The sequence below is a fragment of the Watersipora subatra genome, chromosome 6 (assembly GCF_963576615.1).
Source record: "Watersipora subatra chromosome 6, tzWatSuba1.1, whole genome shotgun sequence".
Taxonomy (NCBI): Eukaryota; Metazoa; Bryozoa; class Gymnolaemata; order Cheilostomatida; family Watersiporidae; genus Watersipora; species Watersipora subatra.
The window spans coordinates 65946044-65973145 of record NC_088713.1 but is presented as its reverse complement, the minus strand read 5'-3'; the positions used below and the strand labels follow the sequence as shown (position 1 = coordinate 65973145).

Sequence of the window (27102 nt, the reverse complement as noted above, 5' to 3'; positions counted from 1 at the left end):
ATTGTATTGTATCGTTGTATTGTATGTTTTGAATCTGGGTTGATTCTACAACTTGTTGTACAACCCAGATAGTATTCATTTGTAATAAAGTAAATACTCACTAGACAAAGGACCCGTGTTTTTGATTTGGAATGATATTTATTTGAGATATATAACCAATTCCATTTCATTGGGGGCTTGTCCGGGATATTTAAATTTAGAGTTGGGATTTAAGATTCTTAACTTTGAGTTTATTTGTCTAGTGAATTTGTCAGTCTGTGTTAGCAGTAGCTAATTGCAATTATGTCAAACCATGATGACTCTGTTGAGGCTGGGTATATTGATGGAGATGACATATTTTATGACAGTAGGGAAGACACTTTCCAATCTACCACTGTAGGTTTACCTACTATACCTTCATTTATTCCACAGAGAACTATTCCTCCTACACCTAGGCCTAGATCTACCGTAGTAGTTGGGTCATCTTATCCTTCTGCCACCCCCAGAGAAACGTTATCTGCTGAGACTGTGATAGATGATGCCTATAATAGGTGCTTTCCCAGCTCAGAGCCACAGATAGGCCTAAACATTTCTCCGGTGCCCACTGCTAGGTCAAAATTAGTGAGGATAAATCAATATCCTGATTCTTTAGGGAAGAGATTGAGTAGGCCCAACCAAACTGTAAATAAGTTTGAAACGACTCCTTGTGTTTCCGACGCCTACGCAAGTACAGGGCTGCCTGTGTTACATAAACCCAGTGCTGCTGAGTCGGCTCCAAAGCCGTTGCATTCTTCAACCTCAGCTCAAATTAATAGTAATACCGAAGATATGTTGCGGACTTTGGTCAACGAGTTCACCCACGCTATAGAGGAAAGGTCAACTTCAAATGTAGTCAAATCAACATTGAAAACCCCTCGCTTTGATGGTACAGGAGATGTACATCTGTTTATACAACAGTATAATGATGTATGCGCATTGAGTGGTTGGGAGGAAAGGGTGGCTTTAGCACAGCTGAGAGGTGCTCTCGATAAAGGAGCAAAAGAAGCCGGCAGAGCTGATAGTGTTAAAGAGGTGTTTCGACGGTTGTTATACATGTTTGGTCTTTTACCAGAGGAAGCACGTGAGAAACTTCATCAAACCCGACGTGAGCCTGGTGAAAGCTATATGAACTTGGGAAACCGGGTAGGAAGACTGGCTCGTCTTAGTTATGGGGGTCTTGGTTCAGAGGTGGAAAGTACTCTTGCTGTGGAAGCGTTTGATCGAGCGCTAGACGACCCAGCATTAAGGCAATATATATCCCTAGCCAAAGTCAATACATTGGATGGAGCTGTTAAAGCTGCAGAGCGCTATGTAATGCTTGCACAAGTACCTCCTAAACCTGCTCCACGACTGGAGCGAAGTGCTAGAGTGGCTGTAGTGGACTCCACACCTGACGAAACTTCAAGATTCAAAGCCGGTTGCCCGAAACCCGACAAATTTGAAACACTGTTAGCTTCATTCTCCCAGAAGTTGGATGCACAGACTAAGCAAATTGAGGAACAGTCACGTCGTCTTGCTCTCTACGAGCAAGGTAACCGACGTCAGACTGACAATTTGTTGAGGCCTAATTCTTCTTCAAATCGTGTTAATGCAGAAAAGAATAGTCGGGCCTGTTACCAGTGTGGCAGTACATCGCATTTTAAGCGAGAGTGTCCACAATTAACCAGTGCTAAATCTAAAAATTCTAGCAATTCGGAAAACTAAGTAGGTCTGCACAGAACACTGCGGAGGCTGGTGGTAGACCGGAATCATATTTCCGCATAAACAGTGGTGGGGAGGAAACAGTAGTTAACATTGATAGCCGAGACGTGGTAAAAGAGCCAGTTGAGGTGCCTGATCACCTACTCACCAACAGGTTACCTGCGTCAACGTACGGTTCTTCAGTTACGACTACTTCGAACCAAACCACTGCTTGCACAATATCGGAAAACTTTTCCGTGAACATGGCATCATGCACACCTGCGTTATATTTGCCTGGAAGAGTTGGGCGTATAGCAGTTCGCTATCTATTGGATAGCGGATGTACCCTCAACATTCTCTCCAAAAGAATATTTAATAAACTTCCTCAGGTTACTAAGAAGAGTATGAAGCCTTTTCATTGCAATACTGGAACCTTGGCAGATGGGTCAGGGTTGCCAATTGAGGGTCAGGTAGAGTTGGATAGTAGACTTAGATCAGAAATGATCAATGTGTCTTGGGTAGTAGCCAACATTGAACCTGACGCCATTTTAGGTATGCCTTTTCTGCTAGGTAATAATTGTCAACTTTTCTGTAGTAATTTCACATTAGTAATGAATGGTAAAACTCTACGATGTTCTGACCGCCATGGAGTGGACTACACTAGCTCTGTGCAGGTAGTGTCTGACGTAGATGTTCCTCCGCAATCTGAAAAACTGTTGGATTGCCAATTATCAAGAGTTATCAATTCTTCTGTTGGAATGGTAGAAATGAGTAGAGCGACAGTTTCCAGAGGTTTAGCTTTGGCTTCTTGTGTTGTAGCATGCACCAAGGGAGATAGGTTTGTGGTCAGATGTTTGAATCCACAAAATAAGACGGTATTCATTCCGTCTGGGTCAATTATTGGTCAATGTTTTAGTGTGGAAAGTGACCAGCTTGTCGAAACGCCAGTCGAGTGTGACACAGGTCAGAATTCAAAGCAAGGGGAATTGCTATCTGATAAACCTGTACCAGAACACTTGGAAAATTTATACAGAGAAGCCAGTAGCATTTGTACACTGACATCACAACAGAAAGTGATTGCCGGCCTACTAGACCGGTTTGGAGATGTTTTCTCTGCCGGAGATCACGATATGGGGTGCACAACTCTGGTTCAACATTCGATTCCTATCGAACCGGGAACTAGACCCATTAAACAGGCACCTCGTCGTCTAGGGGCGGAGAAAGAGGTGGAGGTCGATAAGCAGGTTAAGAAGTTGATCGAGCAAGATCTTATTGAACCAGCACAGGGGGCGTGGAGTTCTCCAGTGGTGCTGGTTAAAAAGAAAGACGGAAGCTGGAGATTTTGTATCGATTATCGACGACTTAATGCCGTCACGGTACATGATGCTTACCCACTTCCCAGAATCGACGAAAGTTTAGAAGCTTTAGCTGATAGTCAATATTTTTCTACTCTTGATTTAATGAGTGGATATTGGCAGGTTCCTTTAGATGAAGACGCGAAGAACAAATCTGCTTTTTGTACTCGGGGAGGGTTATGGCGATGGAAAGTCTTACCATTTGGTTTGACCGCCGCCCCGGCCACTTTCCAACGTACGATGGAGCGGGTTCTCCACGGTCTTCATTGGAAGTCAGTGTTACTCTATCTAGACGATATCATTGTCATTGGTAAAACCTTTGAGCAACAATGTTTGCATCTAGAAGAGGTCCTATCACGTCTTCGCGCTGCCGGGTTAAAGCTCAAACCATCGAAATGTCACATTTTTCAACAAAAAGTGAAATATTTGGGTCATGTGGTTAGTGATGCAGGAGTGTCTACCGACCCGGATAAGATAGCCGCTGTGCAGGAGTGGCCAGTTCCAGAGAACTTGACAGAGCTGCAATCGTTCCTCGGGTTCGTGGGGTACTATCGTCGTTTTGTCGACAACTTTGCATGTAAAGCCCGCCCTTTAACTAAATTAACTGGGAAAAATACACGTTTCCAGTGGTCAGAGGAATGCCAAAAAGCGTTTGATTTTCTTCGACAATCTTTGATGACCGCACCTGTCCTGTCTTATCCTAATCCTCAGTTGGAGTATATCTTAGACACGGATGCCTCTCTAAATGGTGTGGGCGCAGTGTTATCCCAAATTCAAAAGGGTGAGGAAAAAGTGATATCGTATTACAGCAAAGCTCTTTCATCGGCAGAACGCAATTACTGTGTCACACGTCGTGAGCTCCTAGCTATTGTGAAGGCGGTAATCCATTTCAGACCTTATCTATACGGTCGAAGATTTAGAATTCGCACCGATCATGCTTCTCTGCTCTGGCTGTGCCGGAAGACAACTCCTTCAGCACAAGTGGCTAGATGGCTAGAAATTCTAAGTGAATTCAATTTTGGTATAGAGCATAGGCCCGGCGGAGTCCACAGTAATGCAGATGGCCTGTCACGCCGCCCATGCCGCGACTGTTCACAGTGTGACAGAATGGATCGCACTGGTGGGGGCCCTAGTTTACCTGATATTCGTAAAGAACTCTCAGACATGAGAACCCAGGAAGATACGGTTGTCACCGATATTATTGGCGAGCAACTGTATGGTGCTTCTGACTTTGTTAGTCACTATGATAATCCCTCTAATGAGTGCCATAGTGTCTTGCAGGAAAAAGCCAGAGATGGTTCTCTTGTGTGTCCAGTTAATGGAGACAATCTGCAAGACAGCGGGGAAGAACAAGTATCTCTACCGCTACCAACGCCTGATTCTACCGAAACCAACCTTGTACTGAGTGGCGCTCAGAAGGAACAAGGAGAAGTTTCAACGGTATATAAGGCTGTTGATGACCAGGTAGCTATTGATGCATCTATCGTCAATTTGGGAAGTTGGGAACTACGAAAACTCAATTCAATGATGTCATTAATGAGAATTCGAGACGATGGTGTCCTGGTTGTTCGAATTCTCAATGGCCAAAGAACTAAAGAGGTCATTGTCTGTCCTAAGACATTGCGAAAGGATTTAATATGGTCCACCCATACCCTCTCTCATTCCGGTCGGACAAAGACCTTAAAAAGGTTGAGGCTAACCTGGTATTGGCCGGGCATGACCGCTGATGTACATAGGCTGTTACGTACTTGTGAAATTTGTCAACGTGCTAAGTCCGGGGGCCTTCTTCCCTCTTCCAGGGCTGGGCCACTCTGGGTTGGTCGACCATGGCAAAAAGTTGCTATTGATTTAGTGGGACCGTTGCCAGAAACCTTGAGAGGAAATAAGTGGGTCTTAGTTCTTACCGATCACTTTACTCGGTGGCAAGATGCGTTGCCTCTTTCGGATGCAACCGCACCCGTTGTTGCCGAAGCTTTAGATAGTCGAGTTTTTTGTTATTTTGGTCTCCCTGAAGAACTTCATAGCGATCGTGGTTCGCAGTTTGAAGGTGAACTTATGACCGAACTATGTCGTTTTTGGCGAATAACTAAAACACGTACTACACCGTACCACCCTCAGTCTAATGGAGTGGTGGAACGGGGTAATCGAACTCTTGGTGACTCACTTCGATCCATGCTCCTCAGTTCCGGACAAGAACAGAATAACTGGGATTGTTTGCTACCTCAAATTATGCGAGCTCTGCGAGCTACTCCGCATTCAAAAACTGAGGAAACTAGCAACTTTCTCATGTTTGGACGGGAATGTCGCCTGCCAGATCAGTTGATTGGTGGTACGTATTCATGTGAGCTGAACACAAGGCTAGAGTATGCCCAAAGACTAAAGGAGCGTCTAGAGTCAGCTCATGATCTGTTGAGGTCCCAACAGAGTTTACTCATGAGATGGCCTGACTCTGACGAGGAACCCTTATTTAAACCCGGCGAGTTGGTTTTGGTACAACGCAAGCGAAAGAAAAAAGGAGTTAACCCTAAGCTTCTGCCAAAGTTCGAGGGTCCTTTTTTTATTCGCAAGTCATTTAATAATGGCACCTATAAAATAGACGGCCGAGGAGTAGTCAACGAATGTCGATTGAAATTATTTGTTCCTTGTGCTGACGCGGACGGTCGACAAACTCCTCATTTAGGACAAACCACCCATCAGTCTATTCTAGAGTACACAGATGAACCTGACAACAGGTCTGTTCACTCAGACTTGGCTGGTGATCCTGTTGTTCCAGAACCTGTGTTGCCTACGGGAAGGTTAGGAAGGACTCGACGCCGACCGAGGCATTTATTTGATTACACATTGTATTAGTTTTGAGTAGCGGTGCAAAACTAAACTAAGTAGATTGACTTCTTTGGTAGTGTCAGTTGTGATAATTATGAGCATGTAGATCTAATTCTCTTTTCATATGTAATTGTTAACATAGACTGTTTGGTTTATTTCCCTATGCACGAGGTGAAGGACTTTCTGTCTATCATTGCACACACCAGCATGCTGCACCTACAACTACTTATGGCACCAGCAACTCTTCCTTGCTTCCAATTCTGAAGTTGGTTACGTCTCTTACTACAGATGGCGGAATCGGTCCCACTCCAAATTGAAGTAGACGTGGAGGAGGAACAGATTGTGCTGGATAATAATGAAGACGAAAATTTAACGGTATCACCGGAACCTGAAGAACCGGTGGTCAATGTAGAGGAGCCCGAAACTCAGCTTACGACCACGGGCCCCGTCAGAAAGCGACTGCGCACTGTAAAGTTTGTCGATGAACAAACATCCGTGGAAGTCAAGAATGCCCGCCTTCACCCTAATGGATGCAAACTGTGTTCGTTTACCATATCTATCCCTGACAAACTTACGGAGCATATCCGCACCCACTTCACAAAGTTTTTCTGCTCCTGTGGTGTGTCGGAAAATATCAAATCGTTGATCGGCATGCATATTCAACAGCAGAAGAGGAACTTGGCCGCCGATCACCAGGACATAACGAGTTGTTATGAAGTGGACCGAACGCTTTTCCAGAATTTCCTACAGTTTGTGGGGTTACCAGATTCTACAGCGTTTGGAGAACTGGTGCACAGGAAGGATGGTGCTCGCAGCATCAAAGTGGAAACAGTAACTGCCCCAGCCACCACTTCTAATGATGCGTCATCCCTCAGTGTGACTTTCAACAAACGGAATCGGGATGTTCGGCTACTTATGAATGAAGAGGAGTCGACTGCTGCCGCAGCAAGCATTCGTGCTGGTCGGGAACAAAAGCAACAACAATCCCATAAACCATCCTCGGCATGTGTTGCTGCCCTCCGACCTGCCCTGAAACGAACAATGAGCGGTAGTGTTGTTAGACCCTCGACTCCTTTCACAGCGGTTCCCCGACCAACTACGCTAAATACGGCTACTACCAATGTACACTGCAATGCTGAAGTTTTGGTACTTCGAGAGGAGTTAAAGAGGGTTACTGCAGAACGTGATCGCCTCCGCGAAGAGAACATTGCTCTGCGAGTGGAAAACCAAGGCGCTCGACAGACGATTGGAACTGTACAAGAGCACCTTTCCCAAATCCAGCAAATTGGGAGACACCTGGGAATGGCTAGAGATTTGATTCACAAATTTATAGGGAATTAAAGTTGTACGAGTTTCCAATGTTGAATTGGGGTAAAACTTAACAACTTCTCCTATTAATAAGTTTCGACGAATTGTCGAAGAACAAACTTATATGTAATTTCTTTTTGTTGGCACTCGATGCTAAGATCATGTTGATACTGTGTCGCATCTAGGGGCGGAGAATGTTATGAAATTACATTTTGGCGAGTCCAATGATACTAATTTTTATAGCTTATGTTCCTAGAATTATTTTTTTGTATTGTGTGATTTTTCTTTTGTGATCAGATGGCTAGCTTTACTTTTAAATGAGATAGCTTTTTGTTTTGCGTTTAACTCACTCTCTTTTTGATGATCATTCAGTCAATTCGGACGTGTTTTAAGAAGAGTGTGTTAGAGGTAAATAGAATTCCATCGGAATTGTTAATTTTCCTTGTCGTATTTGTAATTGTAATTGTAAATTGTATTGTATTGTATCGTTGTATTGTATGTTTTGAATCTGGGTTGATTCTACAACTTGTTGTACAACCCAGATAGTATTCATTTGTAATAAAGTAAATACTCACTAGACAAAGGACCCGTGTTTTTGATTTGGAATGATATTTATTTGAGATATATAACCAATTCCATTTCAGGTACTTGGCAAATACCCAAATTTGTACATGCTCGGCAGTGAAAGGGTTAAAAGAAATTTGAGAATATAAACTACATATTAAATATATTTCGAATTATAGGGTTTGCTTAAATGAAACAATTAAATTATACAAAGTAATTTGGAAATTATTGTAGAAATCATTGGTCATGCAGCGACAAAGAGAAGAATTATTTTGTAACTTCGATGTTACATTGACTTTAAAAGTAAGTATTACATTATATTTATTTCGTCTAATATCGTTGTATAATGATAAAACATGTAACTAAAGATCAAATACATTCAACAAAATTCACTCCAATTGGTATGTAGGAATGTTAAAATGAGTAACAGTCTGTGAAAACATTAATTAATATTGGTATAACTTCACTTTAAAACAAAAGGTGTTGGAATTGAAATTCAAAGTAAGACCTGATTGTGTTTTAATTTGTCTGCGTATTCTACTCTGACTATAATCATTGCAATTGTAGGATCCTGGGTATCAGCGAACTAAATATAGACCTTTTCGGAGAAGGGTTTATAAATTTGAATCTTCAGTAAGTAGCACATTATATTTATTTCTTTGTTTAACTGAATATCCTCCTTTGTCTGTGTGTCCTAGTCTGACTATGTGATGTAACATATTTGTTTTTCTTATTGTCTGTATGTCCTACTCTAGTTGAATGCATATCCTATTCTGTCTGCATTACATCTTGCATATCATTCTATGATTCGATGAGTAATGCAATTGAAATTTACAATTTAAGTTGGAGTCCATTGTGAATGTAGAGTCTACTATCTCAACAAGGTTATAGTAAACCATCCTGACTGTAATCATTGCAATTGCAGGCTCCCGTATCTCAACAGGAAGATTCCATTCAGAAAAAGGATGGATCTTCTTCTTCAGTAAGTATTACATTATATTTGTTTTTTAGTTTGAATGAATGATCTAATCTGTCTGTATGTCTTACTTTTACTATATCTCACTAAAAATAATGTATGTTTTGATTGTAGACAGTTCATTCTCTTTCGTCAATGAAAGAAGAAGAAAATTGGGGTTGAATGATATTCAATATTCAATAGTCTTTTTTTATATTATGTTTTAGCATTTTTATATACAAAACTTTTATTCAATAATATATCCATTGATAGTAAGTTTAAATTCCTATGATATATCATCAAATAAACTATATAAAATTTAATCATAATAACATTTCCTTAACTAATTACTGTCTTGATATACAGAGTTTATAATCTTTGTTTAATTTCTCTCTGAATTCCTTCAGATTGCACGCTCCGTCAATCGTGAAAAGTTTTAATCCTGATGAAGACTTAGAGTTCATGTAAATCTCACTTCGATCCAATATCATGAGAGCTGGTGTCAACCATTGAAATGATGAGGGAATGTTATACTTTTGAGGTTCGATGATCGAACATAATGCCACACGCTCTCCCTTACGTTCAACGAAGAATTGCAACGCAATCTCACAATTGTCATTTTCTTCAGACTTATTTGCTTGTATTACTTCTAACGAAGCTGGAATATCCAAAACTTTTAGATCAATCCATTTCCATGGTTCTTGCATTTCCTCGGATTTAAAAACTGTTGCAATAGGTGACGTAATTTTCTCATCTCCTTCCATATAATTTTCCTTGGATTCGAATAACCGCTTTACTACCGAACTTTTTTTTGATGATCTTCGTAATGACGTAGTTCTGTTCAATCTAGACTTGGTTGGTCTTCTACACTGTCTTTGTTTCATATTCAATTGGGGAGTTCTTTCAGAAATATTGTCGATATTCATACTATTGGAAGTTGACTCCTCAGAAGCTTCAGTAACAATCAACACTAACTAATAATACTTCATCAATTTATACATTATCTTTAAAAAAGTAGTGGATCCATAACAGTGATGGATAATTTCAGAATTTATGAAGACGATGCCTTCGAGATATGCCCTTTCGTTGAAAGAGAATTATCCGGGTATCATTATATACAAGGGGCTAGTAACATCTCACAATACTCGCGAATACTACGATGTAGTATAAATATATCTTTTAAAGTGAATAATTTTGTAATAAAACTGATCTTTCATTCAACATATTAATTTCTCCAACAAATTTCAATCTTACATACAAAAAAATACAAAAAAAAAATTCGAAAAATAAAATTCCTTAAAATTCTTAACCATTCAAGAGCTTCAACATTACAAAATCATCAAATCTTCAAAAAATAACTTTGTACATAAACACTTTCTCATATATATTCAATGTTTCAAATATATAACAATCTCCGGAAAATCAACCCCTCGGTGTCCCAGATATTAACCCCCTCACTCATCCGCTAGGTAATCTCTCGCTCTCCTCGATAATCCGCGAGATCCACTCCGGAAAACCATCCAGCCCTCGATGTCCCAGATATTCACCCCCACTATTCCACCGATAATCGGCGACGATTCGCCCGACTAATCCGCGACGATTCCCCCGACTAATCCCGCGATAATCCGCGTTCAATCGGATGACTCATCCCCCGCTAATCCGATGACTCATCCACAGATAATCCGCCGATTACGCCAGGAGCGGATCCGTAACCCCTCGAATTCAACCCCCTACTCTACACCACAATTTCCCCCCAAACCCCAACATCTCATTCAACTCCACACGATTCAATCTACACCCCTAGCCAATTTAATTCACAACCCCCTTTTTCTATCCCCCCGCTGGATCCGTCACTTTTATGTGTAGATCTGCTCTCTATATACTACTCATAACAACACCCTTTATTTGAACATCACATCCAATAAAGCATGACTTTAAGGAAAGGGTTGAAAGACAGAACACTACTTTTAAATATAAAATCCATGATTCGCTTCTCTCTGCTAATCCTCTTTTTCAGAGGTCCTCCTTGCTGCATCATTTTATGATACTTTCAGATCTACTACCACTATTGAGGTCTACGTGCAACAACAACTATCGTTAAATATCATTGAGCAATCATTGAGATCTCTGGTCATCTATAAACTAGAAGTTGTCCTTCCAACTACGTAAATGTACATGTATTTGCTCACTTGATTAAACATGTTTGATACTTATGGAACACGTCTATGTTACAGCAATTGATCAGTTATTATACTCTGTAGCGTTAGATATTTACAAAAATTTGATACTGCTGTTTTTGATCATGTATAAATAAGCATGTTTCTCTTACTAGGCCTTATTTGACTCAATTTTAAGTATCTTTGTTTACCCTAATCACTGCAAAAACTACCATAATTTTTCTAATTGTTGGTAGTCTGGTGGCCACATGGCTTTGTTTGTCGACATGTGGCAGAATATTGAGTCAAGTTGCTTAATACTTTTAGCATATTTCTAACCTAGTCATTGTTATTCTGGCAAGTTATCATCGCATTTATAAGTACCTTTGTTTACCCTAATTATCACAAAAACTGCCATAGTTTTTCTACTTATTTGTAATTGTATTGAAAATCTTGTTTGTAATCTGAATATCAAAAAAACAAAAGAGAATATACATTGTATACGTAAATTTCAAACTGCTAAATAACTATGACAAAGCACTTTTAGCTGAACACATGGATGCGGATATATGTAGTTGTTGAGCTCCACAGCAGCGTTTCAGACATTTTGTAAAACTTTGGAGGTGTGATACAGGGAAAGTTTGCTTGCAAAGCAATAAATCAATAAGCATCAACACAAATATAGCAAGTGTAGCAAATTTGTAAACCACCAACTTTAACCCTTTCACTGCCATAAGCGATTTTATGTGAATTCTATGATCGACTGCAGTAGACACATTTTTGCGAAATGGTGCATGAGCTATTTTTGAGAAAATTTGAAGAGTCGTCATAAACAGACATCATAGGATAGATTTTTATTCAAAAAAGAGTGTCAAAAAGCTCAGATGTTAACAGTGAATCTAACAAAAAGCTAAAGATAAAAGCACATCTGAAGAAGTTCAATTAGATTAAGTTTTTAAAAAAGAACTTTTAGTTATAAGTGTCTAATTTACTGATGCGGACTGGTGAAGAAAAACAATACTATACAATGCATATATATCATTAATTATCTTCTTTGTGTGGCATTTTTATTCATTTCATTTTATGATTTATTTTCTCATTTAATCAAGTCTTTAAAGCTGAGCCTGTTTTCAAATGCGTAAATACAAATCATTATATGTATGTAATTCATATATTACTTGCTACTCAAAATAGTTGGCTCATCCAAATTACTTTCTAAAACTGGCTAAAGTCTTGCCCTCTAAAGTATAAATAAGTACAAACTTCTGTATGTATGGTTACATTGATTCTTGTGCACATTTTATACAAGACAAACAACTGTACAACCTTCTCTGAATTCTTCTACAAGCGTTAGCTAGCTAGCAATTGTCTGCATTGCACCAGCATTTACACTGCACCAGCAAGCATCTTCCTCAATAAGCGATAAAGTAGGCTATCTTCTACGCTGCACCAAAGTAGCTTGTTTTCTTAGAGCACTCTCTGCGCCAGCAAGAAAGCTGCGTTTTCTTTTAGCCATTCTTGCTTTGCAGGACCCAAAAGTGGTAAACTTCATCTTTCAAAGGTAGAAAAATTGGAGTTGCGATCCCTTCAACAGGATTGAACAACTTATTTTAGCTTGCTAAAAATTACCATTTATTTACGTAACAAATTTATTTATCAAGTGGACAGTAAATATAACTAGTAATGATACGTCTTCACCTTTTCTCTGCTCTACTCACTACATGTACCAGCTCCAGCCACATTACTCCAAAGGTATGTACATATTGTATAGTAACTAAAATTTCATTTTTCTTTCCAATGGCCATTAAATGGTCAAGGGTGGCAATTAGGCCACTTTTAATAACTGCATCGCTCAGCCTTTCTAGATGAACTAGGTTTAATAAGGTTTTAACCAGACACACTAAATATTATAGTGAAAATGAAGAGAGAATCTGAAAAAGGGATAAAATTTTAGTGATGAAAGGTTGAAATTCAGTAAAATAGTTAAAAATAGATACTAAAAATCAGTTTTAGATGTGAGTTTAGTAAGCTAAACTCATTTGAAGTTAGTTAAAACATATTATTTATTTAAATTTATTATTATTTAAAATGATTTGTACGTATTGAAGGTAAGAATTCCTTACTGTACGTACTGCATTTGGTACAAATATTATAATGTTGCATTTTAATGCAAATCATAACCATTGAAATACTTTTCATGGTATTTTATAGTATTTTCATGGTTATGATTTTAGTAACTATATTTACCTACTGCAATAACTGCATAATATAGTTACTGCAGTAGGTAGCTATAGTTACTAGAGTTAACATACTATGCGTTACTACATGCAGTTTTTAATATGTACACAATTTTATAAAATTTTGATAATTTTTAACAAGGGATGCTTGGTTGTATATTTACAATGTCCTCTATACCGCTAAAAACAAGCTTTTCACAATACGATGCCAACCCTAGAGCGGATCAACACTGTATTCTGAGGGTGCACTGTATTCATAGTATTGCACAAGTCTTTGCGATTGGAAATTGGATTTTCACTTAACATTTTTACGCAGCACAAGTTTTTAAAATAAATGGTTTAAAATATTAAAAATATTTAAAAAAATATTTTTAAAATGGTTTTTAAAGCACAAGTTTTAAAAATATTCTAACAATTTTCAAACTTTTGAAACACCATTTTAAAAACCATGAACACATGTATATAGTACCAATCAATTTATTTTAGTATAAGTTATCCCGCATAACGTATTTGAAGTCATCTAATGTACAATTTCTTTCAACTTTTTACACAAATGATTTAAAATTGAACATACATTGTTCACTACTATCTTGTATTCATGATACTTTTACAGTTTTTTTTATTTGATAATATGCTTCCAAATAGATAATATTATAGATAATATGCCTGCAAATAAAGGCTTTCTGTTATTTTGTTATCAACAATCAATATGAATATATTGATTGTTATCAACAATCAATATGAATATATTGATTGTTATCAACAATCAATATGAATATATTGATTGTTATCAACAATCAATATGAATATATTGATTGTTATCAACAACCAATATGAATATATTGATTGTTATCAACAATCAATATGAATATATTGATTGTTATCAACAACCAATATGAATATATTGATTGTTATCAACAATCAATAAAAGATTATGAATAATATTTTATTTTGTTATCATCAAAATAAAAGATTATTCATCAACTAACTTAAAACACCATTCTAGAGAATAGCTCAAAATTTGAAAGAAAAATTTCTTGCACAATTGACCTTAGATGTATTTTAGTCGTGTCAGCTACAATATAAAATATGCACCCCATTGTAGCTGAAAGTGCAGCAGACTAATATAAAAATGCAAAGTTGCGTGACAATTTGTTTGTAGCATTTAAACTCATCAGCTACAAACAATTGGGAGTTGCGCAACTACTCCTAATTGTCTGTATGCGTATCATATCATCCTCCAGACATTTGCTATATTATCTCTTTAACATATTCTTAGTCAAAATTGTAATCATTGTGTTGGCTAAGCTATAAGAAGACAAGGTCTTGAGTTTAGAACGCTTTGAATTATTTCTGTTAAAGATCTGCCAGCACTGTTTCTGTCTACAAAGCAGAGACTGTTACACTGTCTACAAACTGCCTGTTGAAATCATATGGTTGAGCTGAATTCAAATTGAATAACAAAAACATAAAACATGCTTACTTTTGCTATTGTAACTGTCTGGTGACACATTTATCTGTAGTACTTTTTGTTATGGTCAATTGACAGTATTTTACAACATGGAAACTCTCTATTCAACTAATATGTTTATCTAAACACGTAAATGATCAGCTCTGATGATATAGATAAAGGAAACTGACTCTCTTAAAACTGACTCCCTCAATAGCTATATGTTATGTATGAGGAGGAGACAATACCAAGTACATAGAAGGGATTACATTTAAAAAATATTCCATTTTCAGTAAAATAATCACTTTATCATATCAAAAATCTAAATATAGTAAATGTTAATTATGCAAGTCTCTCATTCTAAGGAAATATGACTTAATATTCCGAATATAAAGTCCAAAATATCATACAATTATAAATTTGTATATATTATTTTACTTGGAAGATATACAGAGAAAAAGGCTCCCAACTGCCGCTGCTCCCTATATACATGTATATATACATATATATGCGTATATATATAAACACATGTGTAGATATATATATACACGTATATATATATGCGTAGATGTATATATATGTGTGTGTATATGCATATATATATATATATATATATATATATATATATATACATATAAGTGTACAGCAGACAGTGAAAGAGGAGGAGCAAAACATCAAGGCATATGCAGCCTCCATGGCCATTTCAGATAAGTTGCTAGCTGAATTTCAATCGGCTGCTCTTACAACGGACCTACGCCCTGATGATGAGGAAATTGACTGGCACACGAAACCTCTTCATGGTGCTTACCACCAACAAATATCTAAGGTTGGCGATCTTCACCAGACATATATGTGGCTGAACAAAGGAAACCAAATGGCCAATACAGAGTCGCTAATCATGGCAGCCCAGAAGCAAGTGCTCCCAACAAGGCAACTCCAAACGAAAATCTATCACACTAGAGACGATCCTAGATGCAGACTGTGCAAAGATGCACCTGAGACCAACTAACACATCATCAGTGGATGCAAGCAGCTAGCAGGAAACGCATACACTGAGCGGCATAATCATGTCGCAGGTGTTGTGTATAGAAGTCTATGTGATGAGTATGGCCTTAATAAACCACAACACTGGTGGGAAGCTCCTGGTAAGGTCAATGAAAATGACCGCGCTAAGATCCTCTGGGACTTCTACATCCGAACTGACAAGCATGTTCTAGCAAACCAACCAGATATAGTGGTGGTAGACAAGGAGAACAAGAGGGCTACTATAATAGATATAGCAGTACCCAATGACTACAACATAGCCAGCAAAGAAAAAGAAAAGGTAGAGAAATATCTCCCTCTTGGAGAAGAGATTGAAAAATGCTGGAATGTAAGAACAACTGTAATCCCAGTAGTCATTGGGGCACTGGGCGCAATAACACCGGCGTATAAAACGTGGCTTGCCCAGATACTGACAGCCACCAACTCAGGTGAGTTGCAGAAAACTGCGGTATTGGGAATTGCTAAGATCTTGAGGCGAGTGCTTAAACTTCCAGGTCTCTGGTAGGAGACACGAGTTAGAGCAGAAATTACTACCCATGCAGGTTAACCGGGGGAAAGAAACAATTTATATATATATATATATTTATATATATATATATATCTATATATATATGTTTGTATAATTTATATATATACTGTATTATAATTACAAACATGTTATAATCCTTTACTATTGATACAACATCATGGACATCAACACACTGTTAGTCTACTGATGAAACAACAATGTTATTCTCTGTGTATAAATCACTAACCTGGAAATGATGCCAAGATGACACTGAAGCACAAGCAACTAACTTGGAGTAAGCGAAACATATTTAGGGAGTTCTGTAGTGGCCAGGCTTACTTTACCAACTGTAGTTCCTCTAACATGAATTGTAACTTTTGTGTAGCCTAATTGTTCTGTGATTGGTCGGAATAATTTGTTGGCTTAGTATTCCGGCCCCCCTTTAAGGGTTGACTTGCAATGCAGTTTAGAGTACAGTTATTTGGTACCAAAAGGCTAATCCTGGGTTACTCTGCTGCATTGTAGGTTCAAAATATGTGGAAAGGTGATTACAAGCGCTTAAAAACTAAAAAATGAGTAGTTACTAGATAAAGTCATATGGTCATAGTATCAGCTATGTTAACATAGATAAAGGTAACTGATTCCCTTAATATCTTTATGTGATATTTAGAAAGGAGACAGTACCAAATATATAAAGAGTTAACATTTATAACTACTCCATTATATTTAGTAAAAAAATCCCTTTATCATATCAAACATATAAAATAGTAGATATTAACTCTGTAAGTCTCTTTTTCTAAGGAAATATGACTTTATACTCAAACAAAAGTGGATAAATGTGTGAATCCAATAGAGTCATATGATATACTCTAGTAATATTGTATACTATCTACTCGTGCTTTTTTGTGTTACCTCTTTATTAATGAAGTTAGTGTACAAACAGATATCCAACTTATTTAATTGTAAGTGAGCAGAAACTGTGAAAACTTTTAAGCATTTTCTATTCTACCATAACATAGTCATACAAGTGTATTGATGTAGTAGTGAGGTGTATCTTCTTTATAACATAGACATACAAATGTACTGACGTAGTAGTGAGATGTATCCTCTTTATAACATAGACATACCAATGTATTGATGTAGTAGTGAGGTGTATCTTCTTTATAACATAGACATACAAATGCACTGACGTAGTAGTGAGATGTATCCTCTTTATAACATAGACATACCAATGTATTGATGTAGTAGTGAGGGGTATCTTCTTTATAACATAGACATACAGGTACATTGATGTAGTAGTGAATTGTGTCCTCTTTATAACATAGACATTCAAGTATATTGATCTAGTAGTGAGGTGTATCTTCTTTATAACATAGGCATACGAGTATATTGTGGCAGTGTGAGGTGTATCTTCTTTATAACATAGACATACAAATATATTGATGTAGTAGTGACGTGTAAATTATTTATAACATAGACATACAAATGTATTGATGTAGTAGTGAATTGTGTCCTCTTTGTAACATAGACATTCAAGTATATTGATCTAGTAGTGAGGTGTATCTTCTTTATAACATAGGCATACGAGTATATTGTGGCAGTGTGAGGTGCATCTATTTATAGCATAGACATACAAGTGCATTGATGCAGTAGTGAAGTGTATCTTGTTATAACATAGACATACAATTACATTGATGCAATAGTGATTCTCTGCATGCTTGAATGTGATTAATGGTCTGTCACATTTGAATGCTCATGTTTATTTATTTATTAAATATGTATATATATATATATATCATTGGTGGTTAACACTTGGTGTTATTGTGTGTTGTTTATTGGCCTTTCATTTCAGATGATAACAGTAAGTGTCAAAACAACAACCCCTCGAGCTGAATACCTCATCAAAATAAAGGAATTCTAACCTATGGCCAATATTTATCTATTCATTTTTTTAGCTTTTAAGAGCTTGTAATTACATTTCTACATATTTCAAACTTACAACACAGCAGCGAAAAATATGGTGAACCTTTTGATACCAAATAACTGTAATGTAAGTTTTGTTGCAAGTCCATTTTCAAGTAGGCTTATCACTGTATGTTTACGGTAGTAGCACGTTCCTCCTTGTAATATCTATTTCCTCTTCAGGAATTTTACCTAGGCTTATCACCATATGCTTAGCCTTTATCTGTAGGATTACTAAATGAAGTCATATGGTGCACACTCCTTATATGACTATTCTATGTGCTCTTGCAATAAGTTCTATCATAAGTTATCTAAAGTAAACAAGATTGAACAAATACCTGACAGAGTGGGTGTCCCTGAAAACCGCCTCTGTACAAAATAATAAGCAAAGCTTATATTTGAGGCTGAGTAGTTAACCTTATGGCCCCAGCCAGCTTAACAAACCTTTGATTACAAGTTAAATGTGGTTTTTAAAATTCCTTGCTAAGGCGTCTGCCTATGCTGCTGAGCTGCCATCGAAAAGTTTCTAGCATTCTTAATATATGATTAAGCTTGGGTTAGAAAATATGGTGAAGTGTTGGAGCAGAGCTGAAACTTGCTGAAGTCACAACACTTCAGCTATAACTTGCTCCTCAATTCACTGACTCTTCACGCTGTCAGTTTTTGGTTGTTAAGCCTTACAGGTATAACCTTGACTCACTAGAACTCAAAAAGGCAATTATTGCATGTGGACATCTCTCATGATCATAATCTCCAAAGAGTACTATGGAACACGAAAAAGAAACTAGTACCAAGCCATTCTGATGAGCCGGATAGATGTACCAAGCCATTCTGGTGAGTCAGAGAGATGTACCAAGCCGGTCTGATGAGCCAGATAGATGTACCAAGCCAGTTTGGTGAGCAAGATAGATGTACCAAGTCAGTCTGATGAGCCAGAGAGATATACCAAGCCATTCTGGTGATCCAGAGAGGTGTACCAAACCAGTCTGGTAAGCCAGAGAGATATACCAAGCCAATCTGGTGCGCCAGAGAGATATACCAAGCCAATCTGGTGAGCCAGAGATATGCACCAAGCCAATCTGGTGAGCCAGAGAGATATACCAAGTCAATATGGTGAATCAGAGAAATGTACCAAGCCAATCTGGTGAGCTAGAGAGATGTACCAAGCCAATCTGGTCAGCCAGAGAGATATACCAAGCCAATCTGGTGAGTCAGAGAGATGTACCAAGCCAATCTGGTGAGCCAGACAGATGTACCAAGCCAATCTGGTGAGCCAGAGATATATATCAAACCAGTCTGGTGAGTCAGAGAGATGTACCAAGCCAATCTGGTGAGCCAGAGATATGCACCAAGCCAATCTGGTAAGCCAGAGAGATATACCAAGCCAATATGGTGAATCAGAGAAATGTACCAAGCCAATCTGGTGAGCTAGAGATGTACCAAGCCAATCTGGTGAGCCAGAGAGATATACCAAGCCAATCTGGTGAGTCAGAGAGATGTACCAAGCCAATCTGGTGAGCCAGAGAGATGTACCAAGCAAATCTGCTGAGCCAGAGATATATATCAAACCAGTCTGGTGAGTCAGAGAGATGTACCAAGCCAATCTGGTGAGCCAGAGAGATGTACCAAGCTAATCTGATGACCCAGAGAGATATACCAAGCCAATCTGGTGAGTCAGAGAGATGTACCAAGCGAGTCTGGTGAGTCAGAGATGTACTAAGCCAGTCCGGTCCGCCGGAGAGATCATCACGTGGAATAATTAAGTGCACATTTATTTGTTGACACCGTGGTGCAGTTTGGTGGTGATGTTAGTAGTATGCTTAGCTCAAAGCTTTGGCAAAAGGTACATGAGTTCTATTCCTGTGTAGAACAATGCTTTTTCTAGTGCTCTTAGAGTGGCTTTGAACGGACAGACACAGTTATTAGTGTAGTAAAGATTGAGCTGCATAATATCGTCATGATGAAAGAATTGCAGAAAGGAGGGAGACATCAAGTGGCATTTCTCTAGACACTTATTTATTTGTATTTATTGGCGCTCCATCAACTTGGGATACTGTGGAAGATGCATTTATTTGACATGCATCTATACTCACCAGTTTTTATGTAAGCAACGCTTCACTCTCCTGAGAGAACGTATTGGTTTATGTTATTGTTGGCTTTTGAACATAAACAATATTATATTCATTATTATTATTATTGCTTTATAAATTTGCTAAATTACTGTGCTATATGTTACTTTTTATTGTTGTTACTGCTGAAGGCTCAGGATAAAATTACACTTAATAAATTTACTATCTACTCACAAAAAACAACAAACAACTCTTGAAGTTGTCTTTATTTCATCTTTGTTTTTGGTAGCCTTTTCTCTCTTAATTTTTAGCTCATTTTCTGTACAATCTTAATACAATAACATAGCTAGGTGCAAACTCATTTTTATTGTTTGTGTGGATGGGAGCATTATTTCAATTCCCTACCCCAAGCTCCTAGTGCATACCTACATGTATCATCATAGTTTACTTTAATATTGTGAGTTAGTAGTCACCTGGTGCCCGCCGATAGCTCGGAAGGGTTCGTGGGCATGCGCCACCGGACGAGGAAAAACGGCCATGTTGTCATTGGGAATCCAAGCTCCGTTCGCGTAGCTTGTGACTCTGTGCTGTCGTATTTGAGAAAGGATTGTTAAGAGTCTTTCTGAGTCTTGGTGACTCGTGAGTAACCCTACTGGTGTAGTCTGGCACTACGGTGTTTTCTGGTAAAACGTGCAGGTAGAGTAAGGGTGACATAAGGAGAAGTTTTGGAGTGTCACGGCTGGCAGTCTGGTACTGCGTTATTTTTACTTAGTAACTTACAAGCTATTTCGGCTTATATATTTGTATTTACTTTGCCTTGTTGTTAGGTGGTGCCACTCAGCTGGGCTGAGGTGAGCACGAGCGGGCCATGAGCGCGCTCGGGAGCAGCCAAAAGGCTGAGCCATCTACCGATGACGGAGGTGGTCAGCCACCCGAGGGCGCCGTGGGCGCTGTAACAGTGCCGCTGGTTTTAGATGCCGCTTTTTTAGCGAATCTGATTAACCAGGCACGAGGGCCTATTTTAGAAAGGCTGAGCCGGCAGATGCAGCCATTTGCCGGTGATGGTGTGGTTGAGGTAACCGCATGGCTCTCGCAGTACGAGCGACTGTGTGAGTTGGAGCACATTGCTCCGTGCACGCTGATTGCGTACATGCTCGATGGCACTGCTGCCAGAGTGCATGGACGCATGAGGGTGGGCGACGCATCCCAGTGGGATGTCGTGAAGGCAGTTTTAACTGCCGAGTACGCCATGCCTCGTCAGGAGGCATGGCGTCGCTTTGTCAGCTGTCGACTCGAATCCGGGGAGACAGTTGACGTGTACCTGGACCGCTTGGAGCGGCTCGGCGGTAGACTGGGGGTGACGCTGGAGGACCTGGTTTTTAGGACCAAGTTCTATGAAGGGCTGCCCGAGTCAGTCTACGAGTGGGCAGTTACGCACGATCAGGCATATACTACTGACTTTGGTTCAGTGCTGAACCGAGTGAGGGGAAATTTGGTTTCCCGGAGAGCTGTTGAGGGTCGCCCCTCAACAATTAGCTCAGCGGCCAGTTCTGGTAACCGGCCAGCGACTGCTTCTGGCAAGCAGTTGGGGGCTGCTTCTAGCAAGCAGCCGGGAAGCAAAGACAGTTGCTTTCGATGTGGGGGTTCACACCGGGTGAAGGACTGCCCACGTATTAAGTGGCCTTTGTCTGGTACAGGGGCGAAAAAGACCTCTTCTGGCAAGAGGGTCGGGTGTTTCAGGTGCAGCAGCACAGAGCACTTTGTACGGGATTGTCCTGTACGGCCACCGCCTGGGGCGGCGCAGGGCTCACGGAGGATGAGCCGGGTTTTCATCAGGAGGATGCAACTCGGGGCGCCGCATCCTCTCATATGGACACCGTGTAAGCCAGGCTTACGAGGGGTCCCATAACATCAGAGGGACCCGAGGTGGCGTTGGCGTGACAGGGGGAGGCTGGAGGTCACATGCAAGCAGTAAGAGTGTACTGCGGGACAGTCCTTGGCTGTCCGGGGCGACTGGCGAGCCTACGACGAGCAGTCGTATGCTGGTCTTTCGAGCAATTCTGAATGGTTGCGGTTTTCAGTGTCTGGTTGACACTGGAAGCGAGAGGACTCTGGTAAGTCCGCAGGTGTTGACAGGCTCAACCCAACTTAGGCCGAGCCACCCGCTGTTGACAGCGGATGGTAAGGCGTCTCATGTGAAGGGTCAGTGTCGGGTGGTCGTCGGTGTACAGGGACACTGTTTCGGCGTTACGGCACTCGTTATGGACAAGCTGTGCAATCTTGGGGTTGACTGCTTGCTGGGTGGCGACGTCATTGACCACATGGGAGGCGTCACTGTCCGTAGAGGAAGTGATGCGAAGTATTCGGTCAGGTTGGGGAAACCCTATCAGAATGGATGCTGTGGAGTACCTGCTGGGCAGGATACTGGGGCTGGCTGCGCATGCGGGGTGGCAAGGGTGGCACCGTTGTCGGGGTTGGGTGGTGATCTGGTGTCACTGCGAGTCGACGACCCCAATTTTGTTGCCACTTTTGCCCAAGGCCGATGGACCGTTAGCTGGCGGTGGTCAAGGAAATCTCCGAAAGGATTGCAAACCCGGGTCGCGGAGTACAAGTGTACTCGGGCACCTAACCTGCATGAGCGGTACTGTGCTGAAATTGAGAGCTGGATCTCAAAAGGTTGGTTGAAAAGGTGGAGTCGGCCCATTGAAGGTATTATCCCCCTTTTGGCTGTGTTCCAACCAACGAAGGACAAAGTGCGACCAGTCATGGACTACCATGAGCTGAACGCGTTTGTCGAGAGTCACACGGGAGGTGACGCGGTCGCTGTGTGCGGCGAGAAAATCCGGAAGTGGAGACAGTTGCGTGGCAGACTTGGGGTAGTTGACCTCAAGTCCGCGTACCTACAAATCCATGTTTCGGAGGACCTGTGGAAATACCAGGTCGTGAAGTATAAGGGGGTCCCTTATGCGCTGACACGTTTAGGCTTCGGGCTTTCGTGTGCGCCTAGGATCATGACCAAAATCCTAGGCAAGGTTCTTTCACTCGACGAGCGGGTCCGACGAGGGACTGACCACTATAATATCGACGATATAGTGGTGCAGGAGTCTGTGCTTGGCGTGGAGGAGCTGAGGAAGCACCTTGCTAAGTATGGACTGGCGACAAAAGAGCCGGAGGGCCTTGATGGAGGTCGGTTGTTGGGCATTTCTCTGAAAGGAAATACTCGTGGACATTTGCAGATGTCACGGGGAACTGCACTCTCCGAAATTCATCTTGAGCCAGCTGGGCTGACTAAGAGAGAGCTTTTCTCGATTTGTGGCCGACTTGTTGGTCATTACCCAGTGGCTGGGTGGTTGCGGCCCTATTGCAGCTTCTTGAAGCGGCTGGGATGCAACGGAGCCTGGGATGCCCCTGTTGAAAAGGAGGTCAGCTCGCTAGCTAGTGAGCTTTACACAAGGGTATGCCAGGAGGACCCTGTTAGGGGTCCATGGCACATAAGACCGGACGGTTCGGTCGTTGTGTGGACAGATGCTAGCTCTCTGGGCCTCGGTGTGGCAATCGAGGTTGATGGCAGCATTGTTGAGGATGCGTCGTGGCTGAGGAAGGAGTCAGACCATTCACACATCATTGTTGCCAAATTGGAAGCTGTGGGACGAGGTGTTAACCTGGCTATTGCATGGGGGTTCAAGACCTTCACCTTGGCGGTTGACTCTCTCACAGTTGTCAATTGGATGTCAAATACAATTGACGGGCGCAATCGTGTTCGCACGAAAGGTGCTGCAGAGATGCTGGTGAAGCGTCGGCTGGGGCTGATCCGTGATACGATCACCGAGTACGGCTTATCGGTCACTATGCGTCTTGTACCTACTGTGGAGAACAAGGCGGATAGGATGACGAGGGTGCCCAAGAAGTGGCTCGGGCATCGTGGGATGAGTGGAGGCGAGGCCGAGAGCATGGCTGCTGCCATCTTTACCGGCGAGACCCTCGGGTATGCTGTGTGGGTGGCTCATTTGCCTCACCATCTGGGTGTCGAGAGAACACTGTACCTTGCTCAGCAAGTACGCAGTGACTTTACACGGGAGCAGGTCAAACGCGAGCTGGCTGGCTGTGAGGCCTGTCAGCGCGTTGACCCGGCTCCGAGAGGTGAGAACCTCGTGGAAACAGGCAGCTTGGCTGTCGAGGGGAACTGGTGTCGGCTGGCCATAGACGTGACTCATTATGGCGGCTAGGTGTTCCTGTTCATGGTTGATTGCGGGCCGTCACGTTTCGCTATCTGGCGCCGCTTGCCAAGTGAGACGGCAGCGCACATCGTGGCTCAGTTACGCACGATCGTAATTGAGCGAGGGCCGTGTGACGAATTGTTAATAGACAATTCCATGGCGTTTAGGTCAGCAACTGTTGCACAGTTCGCTGACGAGTGGGGGATTTCTCTGAGATTTCGTGCCGCTTACGCCCCGAGTGGCAACGGAATCGTTGAGAGGAATCACCGGACAATCAAGAGGATTGCCGAGAGGAGAAGAATTAGCCCCGAGGAGGCGACGCTCTGGTATAATGTCACGCCTCGCAAGGGTACAGATGGGGGTTCGGTACCCTTGAATAATCTGTATCGATATTCATGGCGAGTGCCTTTTGACGTCAATCTACGCGGGTTAGATGAGGTCAGTCAAGGCAAGTTTGCTGTCGGCGATGAGGTGTGGGTGAAACCCTCGACTCCGTCGTGCACTAGGCAGTGGGCACCGGGAGTGATTACCGGAGTCGTTTCAAAGCACAACGTGTGCGTGAATGGCATGCCGAGGCATGTGAGGGATGTCCGCAAACGGCGGTTTGGCACTGACCGTTGTAGGGAAAACGGCATCCGTGAACTGGTCGAAGACGGCCGGCCTAATCTAAATAGATTACGCGGTTCTGCTGCTCCCCCACCGCCTCAGCTGCATCCCTGTGAGGTGGCTGAGGTCTCGGAGGGGGATGTGGAGGACGGTCCTCAGACTGCCGAGGATGAAGTTCAAAACATGGATGATGAGCCTCAGACTGCTGGGGTTCCGTCCGGGGATTTAGATCCTGATGAACCTGAGCTTCAACCGTTAATGCTCAGGCGGTCGCAGCGAGAGCGACGGCGTCCCCAGTATTTGAATGACTATGAGGGATAGCTGGTAGCTTCTTAAAAGCTGGGGGAAATGTGAGTTAGTAGTCACGTGGTGCCCGCCGATAGCTCGGAAGGGTTCGTGGGCATGCGCCACCGGACGAGAAAAAACGGCCATGTTGTCATTGGGAATCCAAGCTCCGTTTGCGTAGCTTGTGACTCTGTGCTGTCGTATTTGAGAAAGGATTGTTAAGAGTCTTTCTGAGTCTTGGTGACTCGTGAGTAACCCTACTGGTGTAGTCTGGCACTACGGTGTTTTCTGGTAAAACGTGCAGGTAGAGTAAGGGTGACATAAGGGGAAGTTTTGGAGTGTCACGGCTGGCAGTCTGGTACTGCGTTATTTTTACTTAGTAACTTACAAATATTATTAATCATTAAGTACGTATGACGGTGGCCGCAGTTTGACAATTACTTTTGACCCATGTAGCCACACCTTCTCACACCAAGTATGTGCTTTTTCTATACAAGGGACATATAGCTAACAATAAAATTCTTCATTAAATTATCAACAATCTATTAAAGCCATTGTTAGCTCTATTGAATATTCTCCTTTACCCATTTCCATTCCTCCTTACTTTAAAAATTAAATCAAAGTTTCAGCAAGCCATCAAAATGTGCATTGTTGAGCTGACCAGCCAACTTGAGACTGGAAAATAGAGCTATTATGTATACTAGGCATGAAAGGGTCATGGCACCTGTCACTAAGTACCATATGTATAGTAGGCCAGAATGGGTCATATCACCTGTCACCAAGTGCCATATGTATAATAGGAATGAATGAGTCACGGCACCTGTCACTAAGTACCATATGTATAATAGGCATGAATGGGTCATAATATCTGGTCCCAAGTACCATATAAGGTCTGTGATACAGAACTATTAAATATTCATACGTTAGCCAGAGCTGTACAGATTATAAATGTACAGGTTATCCAATTTACTCCAACTATGACATTTTAGTCATAGTTCAGATATATATCAAAGCATCATTGGTTATACACAATATTTATTGTGACTGGCTGAGAACATGGGTAGCTTGTATTATTTATGACAGTAACACCAATTACATTGCATACAGTACAATAGCACGGTACAAAGGAGAAGAACATTTATGCCACAAACAAGAAACATAATAAAATTTTTAACAAATAAACAAGTGTACAATACATGAGCTAAATTGTACACACATATGTACGTAATGCATACATGTACAATACATACATGTACAAATCTACAAAGTGCTTGTGGCTCCAATTAACTGTTTCTGGTATCACAATGCTGTCATGGCAAAAGCCAAATGTGTAATGTAATGTCGCAATTTGTAATGCTTATACAGTATACATGATAATGTTGTGGCAGAGCCCTGTAGCAAGAGCCATACAGGGACTGACCCCCTGGTCACCGTGGTCACCGAGCTTCTCTGCCATCGAAAAAGGCTCAGCAACTGGTAAGTAACCTCGGACAACTGAGCAAACGAGCACAAGTTTGAGCGATAAATATGATATGATACAATATGATATATACATGTATAATAATAATATAAAGCATTCAAAAATGTAACACTGCGCTTCCCACATTGATCATATAATTTAATGTAAAATTTTTGAGCAATTAGCTTCTGATTCTTTCGAAAGAATATGTGCTGATATTGTTGTTAGTAGGGACAGAGCATACATTTGTAGCACAGGCAGTGGCTGATGTTATAAGCGGAAGAAAGACAGAATAGTCTGTAACAAAATATTACAGTGATAAATAAGACCCAGTCGATTTGCCATAATGTCAGCTTGAAATTAGGATCTGCAAGTTTGTGGGTCAAGGTCAGAAACTTGGGCTGCT

General features: G+C 41.0%; 1 protein-coding gene across 1 annotated transcript; it reads left to right on the top strand.

The window, feature by feature from the left end:
• Positions 1–22168: 22168 nt before the first annotated feature.
• LOC137398454 (uncharacterized) lies at positions 22169–24355 on the top strand. The gene has a single exon (XM_068084567.1). The coding sequence runs from the start codon at positions 22169–22171 to the stop codon at positions 24353–24355; it is 2187 nt and encodes a 728-aa protein (XP_067940668.1).
• Positions 24356–27102: the final 2747 nt, after the last annotated feature.